The 27,136-nt window shown below is 35.5% G+C and overlaps 1 protein-coding gene across 1 annotated transcript in view; it reads right to left on the reverse strand.

Moving 5' to 3' along the window:
- The window catches only part of SLC9C1 (solute carrier family 9 member C1), an 84,603-nt gene extending 57,990 nt beyond the window's left edge, over positions 1-26,613 (reverse strand). Inside the window, exons 1-7 of the mRNA XM_027119360.1 lie at positions 26,469-26,613; positions 25,213-25,313; positions 22,345-22,473; positions 12,717-12,882; positions 9,797-9,925; positions 4,709-4,870; positions 92-191 (exon numbers count right to left, since the gene is read on the reverse strand). Coding sequence (XP_026975161.1) covers positions 92-191; positions 4,709-4,870; positions 9,797-9,925; positions 12,717-12,882; positions 22,345-22,473; positions 25,213-25,313; positions 26,469-26,613 — 932 coding nt within the window. The remainder of the gene's footprint in view (positions 1-91; positions 192-4,708; positions 4,871-9,796; positions 9,926-12,716; positions 12,883-22,344; positions 22,474-25,212; positions 25,314-26,468) is intronic.
- Between the last annotated feature and the right edge of the window lie 523 nt (positions 26,614-27,136).

Genomic DNA, 27,136 nt, shown 5'->3' on the forward strand with positions numbered 1-27,136 from the left:
TATTTTGACCATGTAGACGTAGATGTAGTTACTATTACAATATTATAACTTCTAATGTATGAAACAAAGTGAAAATATTCTAGCCACTCACTCAAGAAGAAGTGCTTCAACTCCTGGTTTAAAACTTGTAGAATTTAAAAAAAGTCCCATAACGACGATGGTAAATATTCCAGACATTCCAACTAGCTTACCTATGTTTTTAAAGAAACAAATATAAAATATTAATTTTACATCAACAGTGGCACAAATTTTGCCAGAGATGAAAACATCAGATATCTGATAGCAGTGACTTGATATAGAGAGGCTATCCCCCTTGGTTTCAACTGGATAATATCACAAATTATTATCACCACCCATTGTCCTTCTTCCTCCTTAGATTCATACCCAACTGTGCAGAAAAGTCTGTAATGAACATCCTTGCACTGCTTTGGCTTCTGATAATTGGCAACAATGTGGAGTTCACAAATCTCTTCATGTGCCCTAGTGAGGCTAGAGCACCCTTCACAGGTCTAATTTTTTCAGAGGGGCTCTGGATGAATTAAATAGAAGTGAGCTGATGAGCTCTCTATGGACTAGCTCACTTCACATACTTTTTCTTAGAAGACAGTAGGAGATAGAAATGGTTTGATCTTGTGACAAGACTAAGGGAGTGGAGCCAATAGAAACCTAATATGGATCTACTTCCCCAGTTTAATTTTGGTTTGGTGAATTTACTGTCAGGGACTGAAAAGTGTACAAAACTGTGGAATATTCTTAAACATTCTCATAGCTTTCATGAGCTAGAGGGAAAAATAATTTTGAAAGTAGCTTATAAAAGTGATATATTATCACTGTGAAAAATTCAAATAATATGATACAGTATAGAGATTATATTTTTTAGAAAAAGGGAATACCCATAATTCCACTGCCAGGACTTCAGGTATAGTTTTAAAGAACATTTTGTTTGTTTGTTTGTTTCCTCTTTTTTTTTTTTTACATCTTTATTGGAGTATAATTGCTTTACAGTGGTGTGTTAGTTTCTGCCCCATAACAAAGTGAATCAGTTATACATATACATATGTTCCCATATCTCTTCCCTCTTGCGTCCCCCTCCCTCCCACCCTCCCCATTCCACCCCTCCAGGCAGTCACAAAGCATGGACATATATACGCTACCAAATGTAAGGTAGATAGCTAGTGGGAAGCAGCCGCATAGTAAAGAACATTTTGATTGAAATTTCTATTGAAGAGAGGACTATATTTGCCTAGAAAAAAATCATAAGATAAGCTACTTGAAAGTACAGAATGAGACACCCAGAAGGCAACTCCAAGCATTAAAGGCTGCTTGCTGAATTTCTATACTGGAGACAAGTGGTAAAAATTAAGCGGGAAACATGGAAAAGTGAGGAGATATGGGTAGCTGTTAGATCTCATAGAGTTGTGAACTACACAACGTAATTTTCCTTGTGAGCTCCCCTTGTCTCCATCTTCACTAGAGTTTACTAAGAAGAAGAAATTGCTATATATTTATGAGGAGGCAGCAGAGATTATGAGGAAGAAAACTCCAGAAATTTTCAGAAATTATGAGGAGATATCTTTGGGTTTTCATAGACTATAGAATTGGAAGCTTAAGATAATTGGATTAAGATCTTAGAGAGGAGTGGAGTACCCTGTGAACACTCACAGAGGCTTGCTTCTAACATACATATATACAGTCACACATTAAGAAAAACTACAGAGGGATTATACAGCAATACAGTTCTGTAATGGGCTTATTTTTTTTCTCTTAATTTTTTTTTCTCTGAACTAGACATTGTTCTAGTTAACAAGTACAAATTAAAATTTTTGTTTTAATATTGAAGAATATTATGGATATGCCACTTTGACCATTATTGCCATGTTTATCAAATTGTCATACATGGATCTGTTTTGTGCCCCTTCTGTTTCTTTGGTTTACTTTGTATTTCCCTGTTAATAGCAGTTGTATTTTAATTACTATAGGCTTTTTAAATGTTTAATACTTACCTAATTGTAAAATTCTTCACTTTAAAAAAGTTGTCATGCATAGCCTCACAGTTTGTTTCCAGATGAATTTTTAAAATTATTCTGTAAAATTTCACCTCCCTCCAAAATTCTATCATTATTTGATTCAGATTGTGATAATCTTAATTTGATGAAATGAACAACATTATCACACTATTGAGTCTTCCTTTCTAGAGATGGAAAATTACAAGTTTTATATTCTTTATTTTAGTTCTGGCTAGGAATGATACCTAAGCCAGAAACGAACACTTTACTTAGTCATTTTTGAATCGTGAAGGAAGAGGAAACTGTGGATGCATGTGCTTTGAGATCAAATCCTGGACTACTCTTTATAACTTGTTAAGTAATGGTAAAATTTGGAAAATATTTATGATGACTACCTTGAAGATATTAATATAAACAATAAGCTAGGTCAGGGTAAAAGTTATTTTACATTAGATTTATATTTACTCATTATCTGTTTTCATGAAATTCTGTCCTAGGATTTTTTTTTTTGCTAAAATGTTTATTGAGACATCTTGACTCTAAAAATTTAAAATAATTTTCTTGGAGATAGGGTAGGGGATTATGAGATACAAATTATCATGTATAAAATAAATACACAACAAGGATCTACTGTACAGTGCAAGGAAATATAGCCATTATTTTGTAATAACTTAGAATGGAGTATAATCTATAAAAATACTGAATCACTATGTTGTACACCTGAAACTAATATAATATTGTAAATCAATGATAATTCAATTTTAAAAATTAAAATAGATAAAATTATTTCCTTGAGTGTAACTCTTAATCTTGAGGCTATGCTTACTTAATGATGTTAGAGGAAATTATGTTTGCTGGAATATAAATTTTGTAGCATTAGGAATACACCATTAAAGTAGTATGTAACGAATGTACTTGTACTGACTCATTATTCTCTCACTGTCTATTAATTCATTAACGATTGTGCAACCTCACTAGATTATAATTGGTTTAAATCCAGATTAGTTAGGAAACCTCACATCCCTATGTTCTGCCTTTCCTTCCTCAGACATGAAAGTAGTGAATCCTGTTACTCTAGCATTTCTAAAAAGAAGCTTTTCTTTGTGTCTATTTAAATTTTATATTTCTCAGAAGTATAAAATGTGTAGCTTTCTGTTTAAGTCCAAACTTCTTGTTAAGTTTATTCCTTGATATTTTATAACTTTTTGCTAATGTAAAGAGAATCAATTTTCATTATATTTTATAACTAGTTACTGCTGCTTTATAAGAATGCTATTTGATTTATTAATTTTTGTATATTTGCCTTATATCAAACTATTAAAGAACCTTGTTTTCTTAGTTTATTAATTAATTCTCTTGGGTGTTTCTATATAATCTAAAATGTTTTGTCTTAGTTTATTAATTAATTCTCTTGGGTGTTTCTATATAATCTAAAATGCTGTGACTAATGTAACCATTTTCTCCTTTAAAATGTATAAACGTCTTTCTTTTTTTCTTATTATATTAGCTAGAGCTTCCAGAACTTTTTTTTTTTAACCTCTTTATTGGAGTATAATTGCTTTACAATGCTGTGTTAGTTTCTGCTTTATAACAAAGTGAATCAGCTACACGTATACTTATATCCCCATATCTCCTCCCTCTTGTGTCTCCCCCTCCCACCCTCCCTATCGCACCCCTCTAGGTGGTCACAAAGCACCCAGCTTATCTCCCTGTGCTATGCAGCTGCTTCCCACTAGCTATCTATTTTACATTTGGTAGTATATATAAGTCCGTGCACTCTCTCACTTTGTCCCAGCTTCCCCTTCCCCTTCCCCACGTCCTCAAGTCCATTCTCTACATCTGTGTTTAATCACGGATATGAGGCTAGGCAACACTCTTATTCCTAAGTGTAATGGAAAGACATAGTGTAATTTGGGAAGTAAGTATTATCACACATGCCAACTCCAAATCATTTGTGGAGCTGTCTAAAGGGCTGGGTTGAAAGTGATTCTGAGGCTCTGTCAGGGAACAGTGATATGGCTAATTATCATTGCCTGCCATACTTCTTTGAGAAGGGAGTTGTGGTAAATGGATTAGTAATGTTGATAGAGTTTCTAATGTTTAGCCTTCCTTGATCTGTAACTTCTATTTTTATTTCCTTTTTGATTGAAGAGTTACCAAGAAAAGTTTTTTTAAATTTCAGGCAGTTAGAATGTTTATTTTTAAAGATCCTCCTTTTGAAGTTAGCATTTAATTGCATTGTGGTTGAGCAATGTTTGAAATTTTATTGTAATGTTCTTCTAGTCTAGTTTATTTCTGTTAATGTCTATATGTCTATGTAAAGGATAAGTATTCTGTTTTGGAAGATAAAACTCTTTATATATCTTGTGAGCCAAGCATTTGAGTTTTTATTTAAATCTTTTTATAGCCATAGTCATTTTTTTGTCCACTTGGTTATGAAATTATCTAGGAAAGGTATGTTAAAGTATCTCATTGTAATGATTTTGTCAAATTTCTCTTGTCATTTATAATTGTCTTTATATATCTTGGCACATTGTTTTCCATTGTATACATATTAATATTTTTAATCTCCTTTGATACATTGTTTTCAAAAATATTCCTTCTAGATCAGTTGAATGTTCTTTTTTGGCCTAAATATTTCCCATATCTTTATTTTCAATTTTTCTACATCATTTAATTTTAGGCATATCCCTCTTACTTACAAATATAAAAGATGAGGTATAGAATTGAAAGACTGAGACTTATATGATTCACATCATCTCCAAAAACAGTAGACAACCACAATTGTACCAGTTTTGAAGTTAGAATTCCAAACAAGAGACTTTCTATACAATATGACCAAATTTTATCCATGATGCTATGAGCTGTAAGAAAGGGGAGTAAACAGGAAATAATTAATAGAACTTACTTGCTCTTAATTTTAAGTGATAATCTGGGTCAACTTTTCTTTTTGTCATTCTCTTTAAAAATAGCTCATAGTTTTTGGGGTAGATGTAGGGTATTTTCTTATTCCTAAATTGAAAGAGTTTCTTTTCAAATGTTAAAAGTCAGACACAAATTTGTAAAATTTGATCAGTTTAGTTTAAGAGCTTTTTTCAGTCCCCATTAGGGAATATATATTTATTCAGTGCCAAAATTGTAATACATTTTGGAAAAACAGTAATGAACAAGAAGTAGAAAGTCTCTAAACCCATGGAACTTATTTTCCAGGTCTAACATAATACACACAAAGAAATACAAAACAAGGAATGCCTCTGAGTCCCAGCTGAGTGAATTTCCTGTATTGTCTTGGCCTGCCAAACCGATCCAATTGGTTCCTTATTGTTGGGCATTTCATTGTTTCCAGTTTTTTCCCTGATAAGCAATGTTGCAGTGTGTATTTCTGTACATAATTATTTTGTAATTCTCTGATTACTTCCTTAGTCCCCAGAAGTGGAATTACTACACTAAAGGATAGTTGATCCTTTATTGATATTATTATATCTTGCCAAATTGCTTTCTACAGTCGTTATGATGCCCTCCCCAGGAAAACAGGAGACCTAAGCCCTTGATAGCCTTGATTGCCGGAATCAGGCATTTTCAGTGGGTGAGGAAGTCCTTCCCACCTTTACAGGGTGAGGAACAGAGGAGCAAAGTTTGAATTACAGATGAGAGTGGGTCTTGGGGTCAGGAAAGCCTGAAGGGTCAACTTCAACAGAATATGTGAAGAGCAAGAACAAAATCGAAACAAAGAATGGCCAACAGAAAACAGCAACAGCAACCACATCGAAAAACAAGGCTAAATTTGGGGAAGTAAATCCTAGAACTATGCTCTTAGATAGTAAAATGAAGGAGAAAGAATCCATTTATGAATCCTCAATCGTGTCCACTGGTGGAGAGGGCACTGTTAAGAGTACTGAGGCTATTTAGATTCCTTCTCTACCTAGTCTCATTCCTATGGCTGAAAGGGAGCCACGGTTTCTAGATATGCCAAGCAGAAAGATTTAACATCCGTAGGGATAGTGTGAACTTGGGAGGAGAATTTCATGAATGACCCTCTAAGTCACATCCATTCTAGGTATGGAGTTGACCATGATGATAATTTTGGGAATCCAGCACCTCCTGTAAATGAAACATAGGCTGGAGGCCAACTCTGGTTTCAGAAAAATGCAGGGAACTGGAGTTAAAAGACCCAGTTTAAAAGTTGCTTTCCCCTTTAAGAAAGAAAAATAGCTCTTAATGAGTACAATATATGCTGAATGGATTTATTAGGTTAGGAAAAGCCTCAAAGCAAATCCATTATTTCTTATAATGTTCTTAAACTTCTAATATACAAATAGGAAAAGGTAAGAACCTCTGAGTGCAGTAACTTCTTGGTTTTCCCTATTATGAAATATGTGTTCACTTCAAAGATAGAGCACTACTGTTTAAATAATTACATGTTGTAAAATAATGATTACTATGAAAATTACTGTTTCACAGCTGTGTTAACTGATATAAATGAAATACCAGTAAAACTTATCAAGAACCTTTCTTAAGGGAAATTCTCCTATTAAAAATTCAGAGAAAGTCCTGATGTCGAAGAAAATAAGTTCACTTTTCTCTTCTTTCTACAGCAGACATTTGTAATAAAATGTTGTTACTATTATCATTTTAACAGTGATTACTTAAAAGTTTGTACTCCTCTGAAATCTAATCAAAAACAAAATTCTATTCCATTCATTATAGTCAAAATTTTGAGGCAAGCTCCACAAAAGCAAGGACTATTATGTTCATGGCTGAATCACCAGGGCCTAGAATAGGAGCTATCACATAGTACATATCAACAAGTAACTGTTGGATTAATGAATGAATTAACTTCTAAATCAGTACTTTTCTTTTTACTTTTCTTTTTTTTTTTTTTTTGCTTCTCAGTGAATATCAAGAAAGTTCTTTTGATTAGATTGTAGATGTTGCCTCTGATAAAGTTTCCTGAAATTCTGTGATCAGTATTTACTATCTTAAATGGGACCTGGTAGAATACTAGATCAGGTATAGGGGCTGGGCTTGGATCCTTCTGACCAGCATGTATGACTACATTTTACATTTTTCAGTTTTCCCCAAGGGTGGCTCTTGAGTTTTTAAGATGCTTCTGAATATAAACATTTCTTTTTTGTTCACCTTATTCATCTTCAGGAAGCCCTTATCTGCAGCAAGTTTTATGGTAAAAACTCTCTAAGTGCTGTATGGTGTCACCTCATTTTGTATTCTGGATTTTGGAAAAGGTTGTATGTAGGTAGTTGGTTTGGTTTTCTTATACACCACAGATGGCATATATGAAGAATTTAAAGAGAATGTACCTTCCTGTGCTAAACTGGGGTTCCAGTTGATGTTCCAAGCTGCCATGGCCTGGGTAAAATAATTGGATACAGAACAATGCTGAAAGCAAGTGCTTCTTATGCACAAGTAGGGTAATTAATTGTCCACCACTTGAACCAGCTCCCTAGAGGAAGACATGAGAGGGGTGATTCTTTTTGGAAAAGAATAGTCAGTAATCAAAACAGTATGGTATACCAGTACTGTACCATTTTGATTACTGTAGCTTTGTAGTATAGTCTGAGGTCAGGGAGCCTGATTCCTCCAGCTCTGTTTTTCTTTCTCAAGTTTGCTTTCGAGTCTTTTGTGTTTCCATACAAATTAAAAAATTTTTTGTTCTAGTTCTGTGAAAAATGCTATTGGTAATTTGATAGGAATTGCCTTGACTCCGTAGATTGCCTTTTGGTAGTATAGTCATTTTGACAATATTTATTCTTCCAATCCAAGAACATGTATATCTTTCCATCTGTTTGTGTCATCTTTGATTTTTTTCATCAGCGTCTTACAGTTTTCAGAGCACAGGTCTTTTGTCACCTTAGGTAGGTTTATTCCTAGGTATTTTATCTTTTTTGATGTGGTGGTAAATGGGATTGTTTCCTTAATTTCCCTTTTTGATCTTTCATTGTTAGTGTATAGAAATTCAACAGATTTCTGTGTATTAGCTTTGTATCCTGCAACTTTACCAAATTCATTGATGAGCTCTAGTAGTTTTATGGTAGTGTCTTTAGGATTTTCTGTGTATAGTATCATGTCATCTGTGAACAGTGACAGTTTTACTTCTTCTTTTCCAGTTTGGATCCCTTTTAATTCTTTTTTTTTTTTTTTTTTTGTCCTCTGATTTCTGTGGCTAGGGCTTCCAAAACCATGATGAATAAAAATGGGGAGAGCAGACATCCTTGTCTGTTCCTGATCACAGAGGAAATGCTTTCAGTTTTTCACTATTGAATGTGATGTTAGCTGTGTGTTTGTCATATATGGCCTTTATTATATTGAGGTAGGTTCCCTCTACACTCACTTTCTGGAAACATTTTATCATAAATGGATGTTGAATTTTATCAAAAGCTTTTTCTACATCTATTGAGATGATCATATGGATTTTATTCTTCAATTTGTTAATGTGGTGTATCACATGGATTGGTTTGCAGATACTGAAAAATCCTTGCAACCCTGGAATAAATCCCACTTGATCATGGGGTATGATCCTTTTAATGTATTGCTGGATTTGGATTGCTAGTGTTTTGTGGAGGATTTTTGCATCTATGTTCATCAGTGATATTGAGTGATATTGGCCTGTAATTTTCTTTCTTTTTTTTTGTATCTTTGTCTGGTTTTGGTATGAGAGTGATGGTGACCTCATAGAATGAGTTTGGAAGTGTTCTTTCCTCTGCAATTTTTTGGAATAGTTTCAGAAGAATAGGTATTAATTCTTCTCTAAATGTTTGGTAGAATTCACCTGTGAAGCCATCTGGTCCTGGTCCTTTGTTTGTTGGGAGTTTTTGAAATCACAGATTCAACTTCAGTGTTTGTAATTAGTCTGTTCATATTTTCTGTTTCTTCCTGGTTTGGTCTTGGGAGATTGTACCTTTCTAAAAAATTGTCCATTTCTTCTAGGGGTCCATTTTAGTGGCATATAGTTGCCTATAGTAGTCTCCTATGGTCCTTTGTATTTCTGTTGATTGTAACTTCTCCTTTTTAATTTCTAATTTTATTGAGACTACACTCTGAGCACCACTGAAAGCATGGGGAAGGGACATATAAGATGCTCATGGGAGTGCTGGTAACTGTATTTCTGGTCCTGAGTGATAATTACTCATCTGTATACTTTATAAATACTTTATAATCACTCATTATAGTGTGCATATATCATTTATTTCATACACACAAATGCACACATACACATATGATAAAGGAAATAAAATACTTATTGTTCAGGGCTATCTGAATGTGGTAAATGAGCTTCCAGGCATATTACAGTCTCTTTGCTTACAAGCACTGCGCTCAGGCCTTGTAGATGGCTGTATAACTCACATTTCCTCCCTGAGCTGACAGCTTTCTGTATTGCCTGCAGGGAGATAGTCCCAGGGCGAAGGGAAGGGAAGCCACCTCCTCTCGCCACTGGTGGATGCACTACCTGGCTTATCTTTTGAGTTCATCTTCAACGCATAAAAAACAACATCCCTCATTCTTGTTATCAAGCATTCTGATTCAGCCTAGGCCTGTGGAATGTTGCTTCTATGTGCATCCTCGTGAAAAGTCCCAACTCAGCCTCACAACAAAACTACAACAGATATTAAATAAGGGATGTGTGGTAGTGCTTTGTAAAGAGTAAATCATTATACTAATACAATTACATTTGTATAAGCATAACTTATGGTAAGGTGTTACAAAATCCATGTAAACTTTCAGAAAATACAGGATTCTAATTTTAAGAAATTAAGAAAAAAATAAGTCCTTACCTAAGGAAGAGTTTACTTTTTTTTGCAAGCCAAAGTTAATATCCATAATACTAGTAAACACTATTAAAGACACTATAGAGGTCATCAGACTTTCTCCATTAATTAAATTGACAAGGCCTCTAGAAAGACCTGCAGAAGGAAAAATATTTTTTTAAGGTGGGAAAAACTTCATCAATGTTGAAGAATAAAATTTTATCAGCAATTAGAAGGATATTCAGCTATGTATTTATATCACATACTTTTCCTAATACTTAAGTATACTTTAGTCATGTTTGTAAACTCCCTTCAAGGAAATTTCGTTATGTATCAACTACAAGTTAAGTCTAGATCACCGTGATTAGTTACCAAATTAATTGTGGTTGATTATAGTTTATGTAAGTAAGATAATCAACTAGAGCTCTCATTCCTTGTTTCAAAGCACAGATGAAAACATAAAATTTATTACTTTTAATTCTGAGACTTGGCTTATATAAATACATACATCATGCATTTAAGACAAGAAAAACTGATGGTGGAGGAATAAAGTATATTTATAAACTAAGGCTTTATACCACGGTACCTAATCAAAGTATTAAGGCAATTGTCCTGATAATCACACTATAATTAGACATTGTCTGACTTTCCCATACATCACTTTCAATGGTTTTAGAAATCAAGCTCCATTAATGGAGAGCACCCTGATATAATCTACTTCCATCCTCATCCTTCTCTATTTATGATGATATTCTAAGTTTAGATATCCATCAATTATCATTTTTCTTTGCTATTCAATGTGCCTGTAGGGGAAAACTATAACTTTGAGCACCTTTAATGGTTTTCAAAATGTCCATAGAAAGGAAATATTATTAAGGAAATGGTAAAAGCCCTCCCTGTGAACCAACCACTCTATCGTTGTGATCACAACCTAATACAGTAAGTATGCTGTTGGAAGAGAAGAAAAGCCAAGGCAGTCTGTTCCTGTGGAAGTTCAATTGCCTTGATGGTCCAATTCTTCACCTCTCCCTTCATCCAGGCCCTCTGCTGTAAGAAGTTGCAGTTTCTCTCACCAAAGAGTTCTGATTTTTAAATTTAAAAAAAATATTATTTTTTAATGAGACTTGATGAAAGCAGAGGCTTGAGGAACATTTCTGCTTCCTCTCTCTTGGATCCCTGCCACCACCATGGCAGCATTCCCTGGCTACCCTTCTGGAGGAATGTGAGAAATACTTGGAAGAAAGGTGAATCTTCCTAGTTGAGGCCATCCTAGATCACTTAGTTCCCAAATGACCCTCCAGCTGACTGGAGATTCATTAGTAAGCCTAGCCACAATCAGTGGAGCCCAGCCTATGCCATCAGGGAGAGTGGGAGGGAAGGAGACGCAAGAGGGAAGAGATATGGGAACATATGTATATGTATAACTGATTCACTTTGTTATAAAGCAGAAACTAACACACCATTGTAAAGCAATTATACTCCAATAAAGATGTTTAAAAATATATATACATATAATTGTAGTTTTAAGCCACTATGTTTTGGTGGTGGCTTTTTAGTCAAAAACAAAGACAAAGACAAACCCTAACTGACACTGTTGTATAACTATTCCATTTTAGAAAATGGGGCTATAACAAAATGTGAGTATTTAGAAATAAATAACAGACAAGGAACATAAGAGAAGTCAGTGGACCCTAAAAAGCTCAAAACAATGTGAATGTATTCATGTACTCCAGACATTGGCCTGGGCAGATTTTATTTTTGAGAATAAAGTAAAAAATATATAAAAGTCTTGCTTTGAAAACTCAGACAAAAATGTTGCCAAGAGAAAGATACTTTATTTAAAAAAAAATTTTTTTAAGATGCAAATTGAGGAGAAAAATAAAATTCCAAAAGTAACGACAAGATGGCCAAAGTTTATGAGAACAACCTTGTAACTCAACCCAAAGAAATTATTTAAATTCAACAATGGTAAGCCAGGAAGTCAGTGGAATAAGTAACTAGATTCCAATTAAGAGGAGTATGGAATTCTCTCAGGTAGCATAGAACTCTTCCAAATCTTTTGAGTAGGAAAGGGCCTGACATTGACAGAGTCTCACAGAAGCAGGGTTGAGGGACAGACAAATCTCCTTGTCTTAAAGATATGGCTTTTCTTTATTCACATAGGTACAATTGAGGTTTCTGAACTACTCTGTTTCTACTTGCCTCAGAGAGCTCTTTCCTTTTCAAGTGGCCATAAAAAGTATGTGTGTGTGTATGTGCATGTATGTGCCATATTAAAATTATACTTTAATTCTACTTTAAAGCAAATGTTTTTGTTCTCATTACTAAAAAATAGCTGAGGGAATACAAATTAGGTAATTTTTTTTTTGAATGAGGCTCTTGGATTTTTTTTCTGGATTACATTGACTTGATATTTTATACTTCTAAATATAGATTTCTTTCTCCTAAAATAGTACACACTGTATCATTAATGATTTTATTGTTTTTGACTTTTTAGGCTTTTGGTCTTAATGGTGACAAACACTCCAACGACTTTTTCTTTCTTTTTTTTTTTTTTTTTTTACCAATAGCATTATCTTAATGACAGTGTTTTCAACAGAAAAGGGGTTTTGGGCAATAGAAATGTCACCGCAATGTACATGCAATATTGTGATTCTCCCAGAACTACTCTGTTGGCTCAGGATAGAAGCATGTATAAAGTCAAGGATTACAAATAATCCCCTGCCCTATTCCACAACTGAATGTAAGACTTAAAATACTAGGTAAGCCCATCACTGGCATTTCCTTCTTTTCTAAGCATCACCACCTGAATCTCTATGCTCAATCCCCAATGTCCCAGCACCCCACTTCACATAGTGAAAAGCTATAGTGAACAAAAGATCTTAAAACTAGACAGTTTAAGCATGGAATATATTTTAAATATAGGAAAAGAGAAAAATATACTTACCCAGGTCTTTTATAGAAGATGAAGTCAGCATAGGATCTGAACTCACAAGGATAGCTGAAAATAATAACCATGTGGTGGTTTTCAAAACTAATTTATTCACAGATGCCAAATACCAAAGAATTAAGGTATAATTAATCAAAAAGCCAGGAATTGTAATTAAAAGTATCTGCAAAGAAATTTTACAGATAGAAAAATCAGATGGCATTTGTATTCCATTTTTAAATGCAGATAATCAGGATACTGGAGATGTAGAATCACATGCAATCCATTAAAGGGAAATTTTAAATTATCTTATTTAACAACTATGTGATTGCAACTCTGGAAATAAGGAACAAATATTGCAATGAGATTCTTAGGACCTAAGAAATACCAGTTACAGGAAATACCACATTATAGTTAAAAAGGAACTTTTATACAATCTACTACATATAAAATAGATAAACAACAAGGTCCTACTCTAAAGCACAGGGAACTATATTCAATATCCTGTAATAAACCATAATGGAAAAAAAATGAACTTTTAATTTTCTTGATAAGGCCACTGAATATAGATGTATATGTGTGAAGGTATATACATACATACCATATATATATATATAATATATATATATAATATATACACATTTAACAATGCATAAAAACTGAGACATAGCCTATTAACATAGAAAAAGGAACACAAATTTAGAAAGAAGTTACAAAAGAGGGGAAAAAAGAGAAAACAAAATAATAGAAGGAATGTATAGAAAGGGCAGAGGACCAGAAAAAAGATGGGAAGGGGCATTCTGTTATTCTACAACTGGATCCTGGCCTTCTGCCTTCCCACCATTGTCTTCTACTTTCTCCTATTCTACCTGTGGTGGTTATCTAGCAAGATTTTATTACCAAATGCACTTGGGAAAATGTGGTGATTGTGCCTTAAAGTACCTATGAGAATTCACAACTACACCCTCATGTTCACTGTAGCATTATTTACAATAGCCAAAACATGGAAGCAAGCTAAATGTCCATCTATGGATGAATGGATAAGGAAAATGTGGTATCTATATAGAATATTATTCAGCCATAAGAAAAAGAAAGAAATCTTGCCATTTGCCACAATGTGGGTGGATCTTGAGGGCATATACTAAGTGAAATAAGTCATACAGAGAAAGACAAATAACATATGATCTCACTTACTTATATGTGGAATCTAAAAAAACAAAAAACTAAATTCATAGATACGGAGAACAGAGGCGGGCAGTGGGGTGGGGTGGGGGGTTGGAGGTGTGAAATGGGTAAAAGGGGTCAAAAGATACCAATTTCCAGTTATAAAACAAATAAAGCATAGGGATGCAATATACAGTATGGTGACTATAGTTAACAATAGTGTATTTCATATTCGAAATTTGCTAAGAAGGTAGGTCTTAAAAGTTCTTATCACAAGAAAAATGATTTGTAACTATGTGTGGTGATGGATGTTAACTAGACTTATTTTGGTGAGCATTCTGAAATATATACAAATATCAAATCATTATGTTGCACACCTGAAACTAAATAATGTTATATGTCAATTATATTTCAATTTAAAAATAAAATGAAATAAAAGTGGATAACTAAGAATTTCATAATGATGTTGAAAAATGCTCTTACTGCCAATATAAAATTAAAAACAGCAATATCATACATCCTTAATTATATCCTTAGAATTTCAATGAGTAAAATTAAAGACATGCATCATTTTGGAACTTTCCATAGAGATTACTAATATATCCTCCAAAAAGTTTTACCAACAAACACAGCCACCAGCAGTGTACTAATCATTCCCATTTAAAACAATTCTCCAGAGAAGTAAAATCAAATAAAATCCCCAGGTTCCTGTCTCAACTTTTGCTACATCAAGAAAAATGAAAAAGCACAAGTTCTTACCCCCTTATTTATTACACATTTATTCACTACCTACTATGCAATGAGGCATTGCAATAGGCACTGGAGAAAGACCTACCTAATGCAGTTAATGAAAAAGAGAATTCAGAAGAGCTAAAATATTAAAAGCTATCTTCCTTCTGATTATTTTAGTCTTTTGTCTGTACAGGGACATTCTTGTGGAGAGTTAGGGTCCAGTTGGGAAATAAATGGACTCTGACTCAGGAGGCCTGGGTGCTAGTCCTGAGTGATTTTGGTTGTCACTTAATCAGACATTTCTAACCCAATCTTAAAATTGACAGAACAATGACAGAGTGCTTATACGGCATTACTGAGGCCTGACACTATTGAGAGGGAGTCTTTGGTAGATAAAGCTTGATAACAGCATCAGAATGGTGAAAGAAAATCAAGGTCCCCTAGGTAATTTACCTCTAGGGTGGCTGAATTCTCAATTTAAGGTTATGGTGGTCAAGGGAGTTGTATTACTAACTCCTGTTCAAAGGAACAAATTAAAATGAGGCTTTGAGACAAGAGGATTGAGGGTCAGGATATCCAAATCTTTGTTCTTCCACCAAATAGCTGTTGATACCTCAATAAATCACATGGTATATTGTTTGCAAAAATGGCTGCAGTAATTCTGCTCCCTGAATCCACACCATTGGGTAGCTATCTTCCATACTGACTGAACAGGAGCAAACATGATGTAACTAGAGACCTAAAAAGTGGGGAGAGGGAAGTGTGGAGGGGCAATATAGAGGTAGAAGATTAAAAGATACAAACTATTATGCATAAAATAAGCTACAATGATATATCGTACAACACAGGGAATATAGCCAATATTTTATAATAACTATAAATGGAGTATAACTTTAAAAAGTTGGGAATCACTATATTGTACACCAATAACTTAGAAAATGTTATACACCAACTATACTTCAATAAAAATTTTCTCTTAAAAGCACTAGTAAATTCAAGTTTGCCCTCTCCCACTGATATTTGAGACTCTGAAATCACCATGTGAAGAAGCCTGGAATAATTGCCTGGATAATGAGATACATGTACAGTGACACTCATTGCCTATAGCCAATATTAACAGTACCAACCAAAAGACATATGAGCAGAGCCATCTAGCTCATCCTACCTCAGCTGACCCCCCAGTTGAACAGAGACTCAGGAGATGGCTTGACAGGGAACACTAGAACCAGCTCAAACTAGTATTATATCTCTATTCTTTTCAATTTCATTTTTTTGTAATTTGTCTGAATTTCATTTGCCTGGACTCTGTTTCAAGTGTAAGTTATTTTAATAGTTTTGATTCCAATGTATTTTAGGTAACAGCTTTATACTTGCAAAACTGTATTGATTACTTTGAAAGAAATGCACATCCTGCTTATAATCTAGAGTATTTTTTCTCAAGGTCTTTCCTGGAGGGGTTCAAATATCACATGATTAGAAAATAATCATAATAGCTTGTGAATTAGGATTATTGCTGTTTCTGTGAGTAGTCTTCTCTGTGCTGTTCTTTTATGTGTGTGTGTGGGAAATTTTAGAAGGTGGGTATTTGAAACACAACTTTTATCAGTAATTTCCTTTTACTGGACCTAGTATATTTAATAATAGCTTTCTTATAGTATCAGAGTTAAAATCATAAGTGGCGTTAAGTTTTGCCCGTCAGATTTTTTTGTTACTTTTTTCCTCCATAATTTCTTTCTTGAGTCTTCAACATGCTAGACAATTGAAAAGATATAGTTTATTCACTAAAATGTAGAGCTGAATTTACTTTTCCCACACTTTATACTTTTTCCTTGTTTACTTTGTTTTACAATTTGGAGCAAAGTTTTAAAATTTTTGAATATAGAGGGCAGTGGCAAAGACGTGGGGGGCGCGGTGCATAGAAAGACCTCGAGCTTACCTTCTCCCACTGGCACATCAAAATTACAACTATTTACAGAGTAGCTTTTGTTGAGAAAGACCAGAAGACTAGCAGAAATGATCTTCTACAACTAACTATATAAAGAACAAACCATGACAACCCAAGTGCCCATCAACAGATAAATGGATAAAGAAGATATGGTATATGTATTCCATAGACTATTACTCAGCCATAAAAAGAATGGAAGGCACCTATGCTCACCACTATACAACCAATGCAAAAAAGAATGAAATTCTGCCATTTGCAGCAATGTGGATGGACTTAGAAAATATTATGCTTAGTGAAATAAGCCAGACAAAGACCAATACTGTCTGATATCATTTATATGGGGAATCTAAAAAAATTAATACAAATGAATGTATATGCAAAACAGAAACAGACTCATAGACATAGAAAACAAATTAGTGGTTACCAAAGGGAGAAGGGACAAATTAAGTGTATGGGATTAACAGACACAAACTAGCATGTATAAAATAGTATAGTACAGGGAATTATAGTCATTATCTTATAATAACTTATAATGGAGTATGTTCTCCAAAAATACTGAATCACACTACATTGTAAACCTGAAACTAATATAATATTTTAAATATTTTAAATCAGCTATACTTCAAAAAAAAAAACACAAAAAAACAAACCATGAGATGTGTAGAAGGGCCAGAGACACGGTATAGTCAAAATCCATACCCACAGTGAGTGAGCCACAACTAGGAGGATAATTACAATTGCAGAGGCTCTCCCTAAGGAGCAAGGGGTCCAGGCCCTGCATCAGCCTCCCCAGCCTGGGGGTACTGCACCATGAAGATGATTCCTCTAGAACATTTGGCTTTGAAGGCCAGCAGGGCTTTCTTTTGGGAGAGCCAGATGGCTGTGGGAAATAGATACTCCCCTCTTACAGGGCACACCCAAAATCTCAGATGCTCTGGGACCCAGGGCAGAGGGAGTGATTTGAAAGGAGTCTGGGTCAGACCCACCTGCTGATCTCGGAGCGCCTCTCAGAGAGGAAGGATGCAACTGGAGCTCACCTTGGGAAAGTACTGGGACGCCTCAGGCCAAGCAGCTACCTGGGTGAGAATATAGCCCCACCCATCAGCAGGCCAATTGCGTTAACATTCTCTGAGTGTACAACTATCCTGGGACACAGCCCTGTCCATCAAAAGGCCTAGGATCCAACCCCACACACCAATGCACTGGCACTAGTCCTGGGATCCCCTGCATATCCACAGCCATCTGTAAGGACCTGGCTCTGCCCACCATCAAGCTGGCACTAGCCCCTGGACAACCCAGGCCCCAGCTCTGCCCACCAGCAGGCCAACACACCAATTCCAGGACCCTCAGGGCCCTGCAGCCAGAGAACCTAGGCCACAGCTCCACTCACCAGTGGGCTGGCACTAGCCCCAGGACTCATCCTCATCCACCAGTGGGTGGACATGAGCCCAGGGGCCACCAGAGCACCAAAGCCATCCAGATCAGCAGGACAGCACTTGCTCCAGGACCCCCTAGACCATGGCCCTGCCCATCAGTAGGCCAACACCAGTTCTGGGACCCAACCACCAAGCCTGTCAGCAAGCTGACACCAGCTCTGAGACATCTTTGACCCCTCAGCTCCCCACCCCTGGGTTCAGCCCTACTCACCAACAGGCCAACATGAACTCTGGGGTACTCCAGACTCTGTAATCAGCTGTGTCAGGAACTGGGCCCACCCACCAGCAGCAGACACTAGACCCAGGATACCAGGTCCCAAAACCACCCACTCCAGAACCCAGCTCTGCCCACCAGTGGGCCAACCCTAGCCCCAGGACCACCCAGGGCTCTGCAGGCAGCTGCCTGGCCCTGCCCACCAGCAGCTGACAGCACCCACACAAGGCAGAACCTGGCAACCAACTGGACTGGGTGTCAGCCACATCTACCAGAATGCACACAGTGGTCATCCTCCTTCAACAGAAGGACCCACAAAGCCCACACAGGAAGAACTCCTAGAGGATACACCTCTGGTGATGAGAGGAGAGTATGTTGCTGGGTCACAGAGGACTTCTAAAAAAGACCACTTCTCCAAGGTTGGACAATGTAACTAACTTACCAGATACATATAAATAAAACAGCAAATTAGGCAGAATGAAGCAGCAGAGGAATATGTTCCAAATGAAGGAAGAAGATAAAACCCCAGAAGAACTAAGTGAAGTGGAGATAAGCAACCTACCTGATAAAGAGTTCAAGGTAATGATCATAAAGTTAAAGCAAGAATATTAAAAGCAGCAAGGGAGGGGCTTCCCTGGTGACGCAGTGGTTGAGAGTCCGCCTGCCGATGCAGGGGACACGGGTTCGTGTCCCGGTCTGGGAAGATCCCACATGCCGCGGAGCGGCTAGGCCCATGAGCCATGGCCACTGAGCCTGCGCGTCCAGAGCCTGTGCTCCGCAACGGGAGAGGCCACAACAGTGAGAGGCCTGCGTACAAGGAAATTCCCAAAAGACGGTCAGCAGACTTTTCAGCAGAAACTTTGCAGGCCAGAAAGGAGTGGCATGATATATTTAAAGTGATAAGAGGGAAAAACCTAGAAACAAGACTACTCTACCCAACAAGGCTTTAATTAAAGTTTGATGGAGAGATGAAAAGTTTTATAGAAAAGCAAAAGCTAAAAAAGTCCAGCACCACCAAACCAGCTTTACAAGAAATGTTAAATGTACTTCTCTAAGTGAAAAGGAAAAGGCTACAACTAGAAATATGAAAATTATGAAAGGAAAAATCTCATTGGTAAAGGCAAATATACAGTAAAGGTAGTAGATCAACCACTTAAAAGCTGGTAGGAAGGTAAAAAGACCAAAGTAGTAAAATCATCTATATCAACAATAAGTAGTAAAGGGATACATAAAGCAAAAATATGTAAAATATGATGTCAAAAACAGTAAATGTGAGGGGGGGAATAAAAATGCAGGGTTGTTGAAACGCATCTGAGCTTAAGAGATCAGCAACATGCACCAATGGAACAGAATGGAAAGCCCAGAAATGAACCCACACTTATATAGGCAATTAATCTACGACAAAGGACGGAGAAATATACAATTTGGGAAAGGCAGCCTCTTCAAAAAATGGTGTTGAGAAAACTGAATAGCTACATGCAAAATAATTAAACTGTACTACTCTCTCACATCCTGCACAAAAATAAATTCAAAATGGATTAAAGACTTAAATGTAAGACCTGAAAAACTTCTAGAAGAAAACATAGGTAGTAAGATCTTTGTTATCAGTCTTAGTAACGTTTTTTTGGCTATGTCTCTTTGGGCAAGGGAAACAAAAGCAAAAATAAATAAATGGGACTACATGAAACTAGAAAGCTTTTGCATAGTGAAGGAAAGAAACTCTCAACAAAACAAAAAGATCACCTACTGAATGGGAGAAGATATTTGCAAACAATATATTGAATAAGGGGTTAAGATCCAAAATGTACAAAGAGGTCATAATACTTAACATCAAAAACAAACAAACAAACCTGTTAAGTAATGGGCAGAGGATCTGAATAGACATTTTTCCAAAGAAAACAGAAAAATGGCCAATAGGCATATGAAAATGTGCTCAACATCACTAATCATCAGGGAAATGCAAATCCCTGATTTCGACAATGAGATATCGCCTCACGTCTGTCAGAATGGCTATTATCAAAAAGACAACAAATAAGTTTTAGAGAGGATGTAGAGAAAAGGGAAACCTCATGCACCATTCATGGGAATGTAAATTGGTGCAGCCACTATGGAAAACGGTATGGAGATTCCTCAAAAAATTAAAAATAGAACTACCTATCATCTGGCAATTCCACTTTTGGGTATTTATACAAAGCAAATGAAAATGCTCATTCAAAAATATATGTGCACTCTATGTTCATTGCAGCATTATTTACAATAGCCAAGGTATGGAAGCAACCTAAATGTTCATCGATAGATGGATAAAGAAGATGCGGTTTATATATGTGTGTGTATATATATATATATATATATATATACACACAAACAACACACAGACACACAATGGAATATTACTCAACCACAAAAGAATGGAATCTTGCCATCTGTGGCAAGAACTAACTGAACAAATGTAACAAAACAGAAACAGATTTATATAGATATAGAGAACAAACAGGTAGCCACCTGGAGAGGGGTTGGGAGAAGGAAAGAAATAGGTGAGGGAGATTAAGACGTACAAACTTCCAGTTGCAAAATAAATGATTCACAGGTATGAAATGTACAGTGTGGGTAATATAGGCAATAACTAGTTAACATCTTTGTATGGTGGCATATTGTAACTAGACATTGCGATGATCATTTTGAAAAGTATATAAATATCAAACTACTGTGTTGTGTAACAGGAACTAACACAGTGGTATAGGTCAATTATACTTCAAAAATAAACAAACAAGCAACCAAACTCATAGAAAAGGAGATCAGATTTGTGGTTACCAGAGGCAGGGTGGGAGGGGGTGTGAGAGGGAGAATTGGATGAAGGCAGTCCAGAGGTACAAAACTTTCAATTATAAAATAAATAAGTAGTAGGGATGTGATGTACAACAATATGATGAATATAATGAACACTGCTGTATGTTACACACAAAAGTTGTCAAGAGAGTAAATCCTAAGTGTTCTCATTACAGAGAAAAATATTTTTTTCTATTTCTTTAATTTTGTATCTGTGAGATGATGGATGTTCACTAAATTTATTATGATAATCATTTCATGATGTATACAAGTCAAATCATGATGTACCCCTTAAACTTATATGGTGCTCTACATTGATTATATCTCAATAAAACTGGAAGAAGAAAAATGATTTTGTAAAAATTGAGTGTCCATATGAAAAAAAAATGAAATAGAACACCCAACTCACATCATATAAAACAATTAACTCAAATTGGATCTTAGACCTAAATGTGAAATCTAAAACTATTAAACTTCTAGAAGAAAACATAGCAAAAGATCTTAGTGACCTTAGAATAGGCAAATAATTTTTAATAGGACATAAAAACACAAATTCTAAAAGAAAAATTGATGACTTGAACTTCATCAAAAGTAAAAATTTTGGGAAAAAAGAAAACTACAGTGGTATCAAAGTGGAGACTTATTTTTGATTGTGAATCTAAGTCATACATGGAAGACAATGACACTGTTATGTAAATCTTGAAGAACCTGCTAAAAACAATATGTAATGGATTTTTTAATCAATTTAATTAAATATAATTTATCTTGCTTAGGAATGACTTTTGAAAATAATGCCTGTAATAGTCACTATGTAAATTTTTTCACCTGGCATCTATTTGAGACTTTAATAATAAGGCTATAGAAATGATTTCCTACTTTTCTCTTTGAATTAATATTCAAAAGAAATATACTATATAGAAATGACAAGTAATGAGAAAGTTAGTCTTTGCACTTGTACCCCATGACCTTGCAAATGACTATCTGTACCAAAAATTACATAATATTTGGACAGAATTTCTAAGGTAAATCAAATGAAATTGAATCATTAAAAAAGAGAAAGTTGGATCAGTACTTACCTCTCTGAGGCATTGATGAGGGATTGACTTCAAAGAAGTCTGAGGGAATTTTCTAGGATAATGGAAATTTCTATATCTTGATAGGTTGATATTTGTCAAAACTCATCAAACTGTACTCTCAAAATGTATGCATACTATTGCATATAAATTATACCTAAATATAGTTGATTTTTAAAACTGTAAAAAAATCTGAACACAGATAACATGTAGTAGTTCATGAGTGAATAATATTATTGAAAATAACACTTCTTACCTGCCAGAATAACTTGTGGAGCAGGTAAACATCCATGTCAAATGCAACATTAAAGAGAATTATTGGTGTAAATATATCAAAAAATAAATGTGGATCCATCCACTGTACGGCATCTGCATAGTTTTGGACCTAATAATATAAAAATGTTATTTTCTCATTTATCTGTTGGTCTATTAGCATGGAATACATGCCAGGCACTCCTATGCCTAGCACAAGATAGAAAGATTAATCACAACATAGTAAGTGCTGAAGTCTTAACTCTTGGATTTTCATAATTTTGCATCAGATCATTACCAACTACAGCAAAAGGTTAATGAACATCTCTATGCTTCTTTTTCTTTTTTTTTTTTAAGAATAGATATAGGAAACAGTTTGACAAAAGTACTGAAGGGTATGTAGGCGATTTTCAGGCATACAAGAGAAAGAAAGAGATTTCAGGTAGACGGATCATCATGCACAAAATCCACAAAGGAGTAAACAATCGTATCAATTTCCAGAAACTACGTAATTAGCCATGGATTATACAGAAGATGTGTATGGAAGAATAGCAGGGATAGAGACTGGGAAGGTAATGCAGATTATGAAATAACCAATTAATGGTGTTTATCATAAAATATTTAGTTGATAGTTTTAAATCCTATATGGGCATCTGTAACCAAGCAGGACCCTATGGGGCCTTCCCCAGAGAGATGTCTCCCTTATATCCTCTGCTTTAGGTCCTCTCTGAAGTATCCAGATAATAGTATCTCATGCACATTTCCTGAGTTGTTTTACAGATGCAAACCCCCGCACCAAATGAAAGAAATTAACACATCCCTTCAGGAGTCTGGCTGGAACCAGGAAATATGTGCAACAATTTTTGATCTTTTTACTTTACCTCACCATCAACCAATCAGAGAATTGTGCATGAGCTCATCACATACCCTGGGACTCCCTTCCTTTGCCTTGCTTTTAAAAATGCTTTGCTGAAACCCATCAGGGAGTTCAGACTTTTTTTTGAGCACTAGCTGTCCCATATTCCTTGTACAGCACCTTACAATAAACGCTGCACTTTCCTTCACCACAACCCACTGTCAGTAGATTGGCTTTACTGCCCGTGGGCAAGCAGACCCAGTTTGGTTCGTTAACACATCCATTCAACATTCACTCATTAAGGAAACACTGAGTACCTACTGTGTTAGGCTCTCTCCTTCCATTTGGGAAATGATTCTTCATGGGTCTCTTGTGTTTCTCTGTATGCTATGGATGGAGGCATTGACTGCTTTTCTTCCAGGAATATTTTTTTTCAAGAATATTTGTAAGGCTAACAGCTTTGGAAGATAATGCAAGTGTCTCCCTCCAGAGAAAAAGGCAGGTTTACTATACTGTCCAGTGTTATAAAGATATTATCTCTCTCTGGAGCAAGAGGGCAGATGAGCTCACTGCCCATCATAAAATATTCAAGTTCTCTAAGCTCAGATTTCTTCTCCTATAATGCAACGCATTGTGTATGCAGGTTTCACCTTGCCCTCTTTACTTCTCCCTGTGGGGCTCATGGAACAGGGGCAAGAAAATACTGAGACTCTGGCTTCTGTTATTGCTATGAGTAATAAAGTCCTTTGTTTCTAGCCCAGGAGTCCCGTGTCTTTTGCCAGGACGATGAAACTGTGGCAAGCAAAATTATTAGATTGAAAGTTGAGTAAAATCTTAGACCGTTCACAGTTCTCAACATATGGTCTCTTCCTTTAAAGAGTTGTTGACAAATAGTAAAGTTTATAGAAGTACTTAAAATTGCACTTATGTCAAAAATCAGATGATTATAAAACCTGTTCATGACAAATGAAGGAGTAATCTGCTTCTGGTTCTGGCATGGATACATGGTTTCCATTATGGTTTTTAACATCACTGGTTAAATTTGTTTGGGAAAGTCAATCATTTTCACACACGTTCGTGTTTATATACTGATTAACTAGGGCAAGTGTTGGCAAACTATGGGCCCTGGGAACAAATCTGGCTCAATGCCTGTTTTCATAAATAAAGTATTATTGGAATACAGCCATACCAATTTACTTATGTATTGTCTATGGCTGCTTTTAAACTACAATGGCAGAGTTGAGTAGTTGTGACAGAGATCATATGGCCTTCATAGTCTAAAATATGCACTATATGGCCTTTTACAGAAAACACTTTGCCGCCAACCCCTGGGCTAGAGGACTATTTAATGTGTCAATAATGCATTCTATATTCCTTGTAGTAAGCATATTGTCTCTCCTTTACCTGACTCCGGCTGTTCCCAACTATTTAGTAATACTGTATATGCCTTGACTATATACTTTGTCTTGTTCCTCACTTCCAGCTCCATGTAAGAGGTTCAGTGTATGTTTCTTGAAATATTCTAAGGCCGGTGCACTTAGAGAGTAGCCTCTATTCTAATGGGAACACTATGAAACATTCCCAAGGCAATAGATTTGTTCAATGTCAGAATTCTCTTGCCACTAGAGTCCTGTATCAGTAGCTCAAAGTCTCTCTGGGCTTCTATCTTGTTTACCAATTTCTTGTCTAAGGTTTTGAATTATGATTAAATACTCAGCTACTCACATTCTTAGCAGCTGTACATGTACTCATTCTGAATTGCCAACCTAGTTTCAGACCTAGGCTCTGTTTTGACTATGTTACCTGGATTTCAGCTCTTTCATGCCTGGTTCCTTCTTCTACACAGCTGATATGATATTATCCACATCATAAGCCTCTATCAACTGGCACAGCAGTGAAGAAATATGTTTACAAATTTTCTTAAGCCATCTTTGTATTTATATGAATCTTAGATATAGTCAGATATATAAAATATTTACTATATTTACTATATTTACTCATATTTACTATACACACCTGGTCAGATGTAAAACTGAACATTTCAAAACTGCATCCAAATAAAAATAATATCACAGGGAGAGGAATTGGAAAGTCTTTCAAGTGTAGGTTCAAAAATGCTGCAAAAAAATATGTCTATTGAAAGGCAGTGAAATACCACATTTATAGAACTTTAATTGGACATGACTTCTTAATACTGAGGACAATGAAATACTGCACCACTCCTTACTTGCTATATTCCTGTAACTGAAACCCTCCCTCACACTTAAGCATATAGAATCAGTATAATTGGTCATCCACTAAATTCATGCTTTACTTCTTTTACAAAGTCTATCATTTTCTTAGAATCTTTATTAAATATTGCTAGTAATCATTCGTTCTTGTGTTCCTACTAAAATATTTACAGCAGTTTATGTACATGCTATAAATCAGATATTCATTTCTTTAGCAATCCTGCAATGAGGGATTAATAAATTACTAACCTTAAATGAAATATCCTGGCTGATTCCCAAGATAGCAATGAGGAATTAGTATAATAATTTAATAATGAGAAAAACTAGCTACCTATTACTAATTACCTACTACCCATTAGAAAGCCTATAAAATGAATATTTAACTTTGTTTATAATTTTTTTCAAGGTGCAATAAGTAGTATCACAGCATTTCCTTCAGTTTAATGTTTCTAATTCTTTGTAATACAATTCCTAATCAGGTCAAAAGCACATGCAAAAAATGTGCTTTCTTTGGATTTCTACAGTGTTCTTTTCTTCTCATAAAAGCTGGGCATAATTTACCATTTGGACAAAACCTAAGGGAACACCTACCAAGGGGTTAAAAAGTAACTGAATCATTCAGAAGACCTATCACTTTGAAAATTCTTTTTCCAAGTGAAGAAATCTGTGGGACACCTAATTTTAAAATATGAATGAAACTCTAGTTTATGATGATGCAGGTAACAATAAAATCCCTAACCTTTGATTTTCTGCTTATCTTGTTCAATTCTCCACATCACTTAAATCTAACCACAACCTAGCAAGTAAGAAGGTATGAATACTCTGAACTCAATAGAGGTGAAGAATGTGGATCAGATCTACATGGTCTCTCCTCAGGGGCAGATTACCGTTGGATTCATTTGATTGAAAATCTTGGTATAGAGGTATGAATTTAGAAAAAAAAATCTAATTTCCTATTATTGCTACTTTTCTTAATTCTCTATGGTGACATTTACAAAATACAAGCACAAAACACACTTAAATAAAAAGAATTACACCTACCTCCAATTGTACAGATCAAAGACAATATTAGAATGATATCAGGGAGGTCCTGAGAAGTTTTTGTGAATGTTGTCCTAAAAATATCCAGCCATATGTTGGTAATTCCTTTGTTAAGAAAAGTGAAATTAGAAACAGGGCCACTCATCCTGTGGTTTCTCATAGGCCGTCTGAATCCAACTCTTAGGACTCTCTGCAAAACTCACCTAGGACCAAAAGAACATAAGATTTTCCTTCTTGGTGGCCTTCTACAGCTTTTCTTAAAAAATAAATAAAAAGCCTATATTTCTCTTTAGTTATTTCTAGTGATTTCTTAAGGTGTGCCCAAATTAGGGATGCCTCCCTCTTCTATGATGTTTTCAATTTAGATGATAGAAGAATTACAACCCCAAGTGATAGAGACGAGCCAGTGTCATCCTGTGTTCTTATGATGCCAAGCGCTACTCAGCTATTTTCGTCCTGTATCTATCCAGCTGAAAAGAGGATTTTTCATGTAACCAGTCACCAGGACCACAAGCTGGTGCAGGTTACTTAGTTCTGAGGATGGACAACCAGGGGTCTGCTCTCAGCTTATCTGAGCCTCTGGAAGCATGTTCCGGCAGCTATTCCAAAGTAAGAAGTGGTGGTGGTAAGAATATTCTGATCTCTTTTGTTGTTCTATCCAGACAGAA

Source organism: Aethalodelphis obliquidens, unplaced genomic scaffold (assembly GCF_003676395.1).
Source record: "Aethalodelphis obliquidens isolate GAN/ISIS:26980383/991018 unplaced genomic scaffold, ASM367639v1 scaffold1, whole genome shotgun sequence".
Taxonomy (NCBI): domain Eukaryota; kingdom Metazoa; phylum Chordata; class Mammalia; order Artiodactyla; family Delphinidae; genus Aethalodelphis; species Aethalodelphis obliquidens.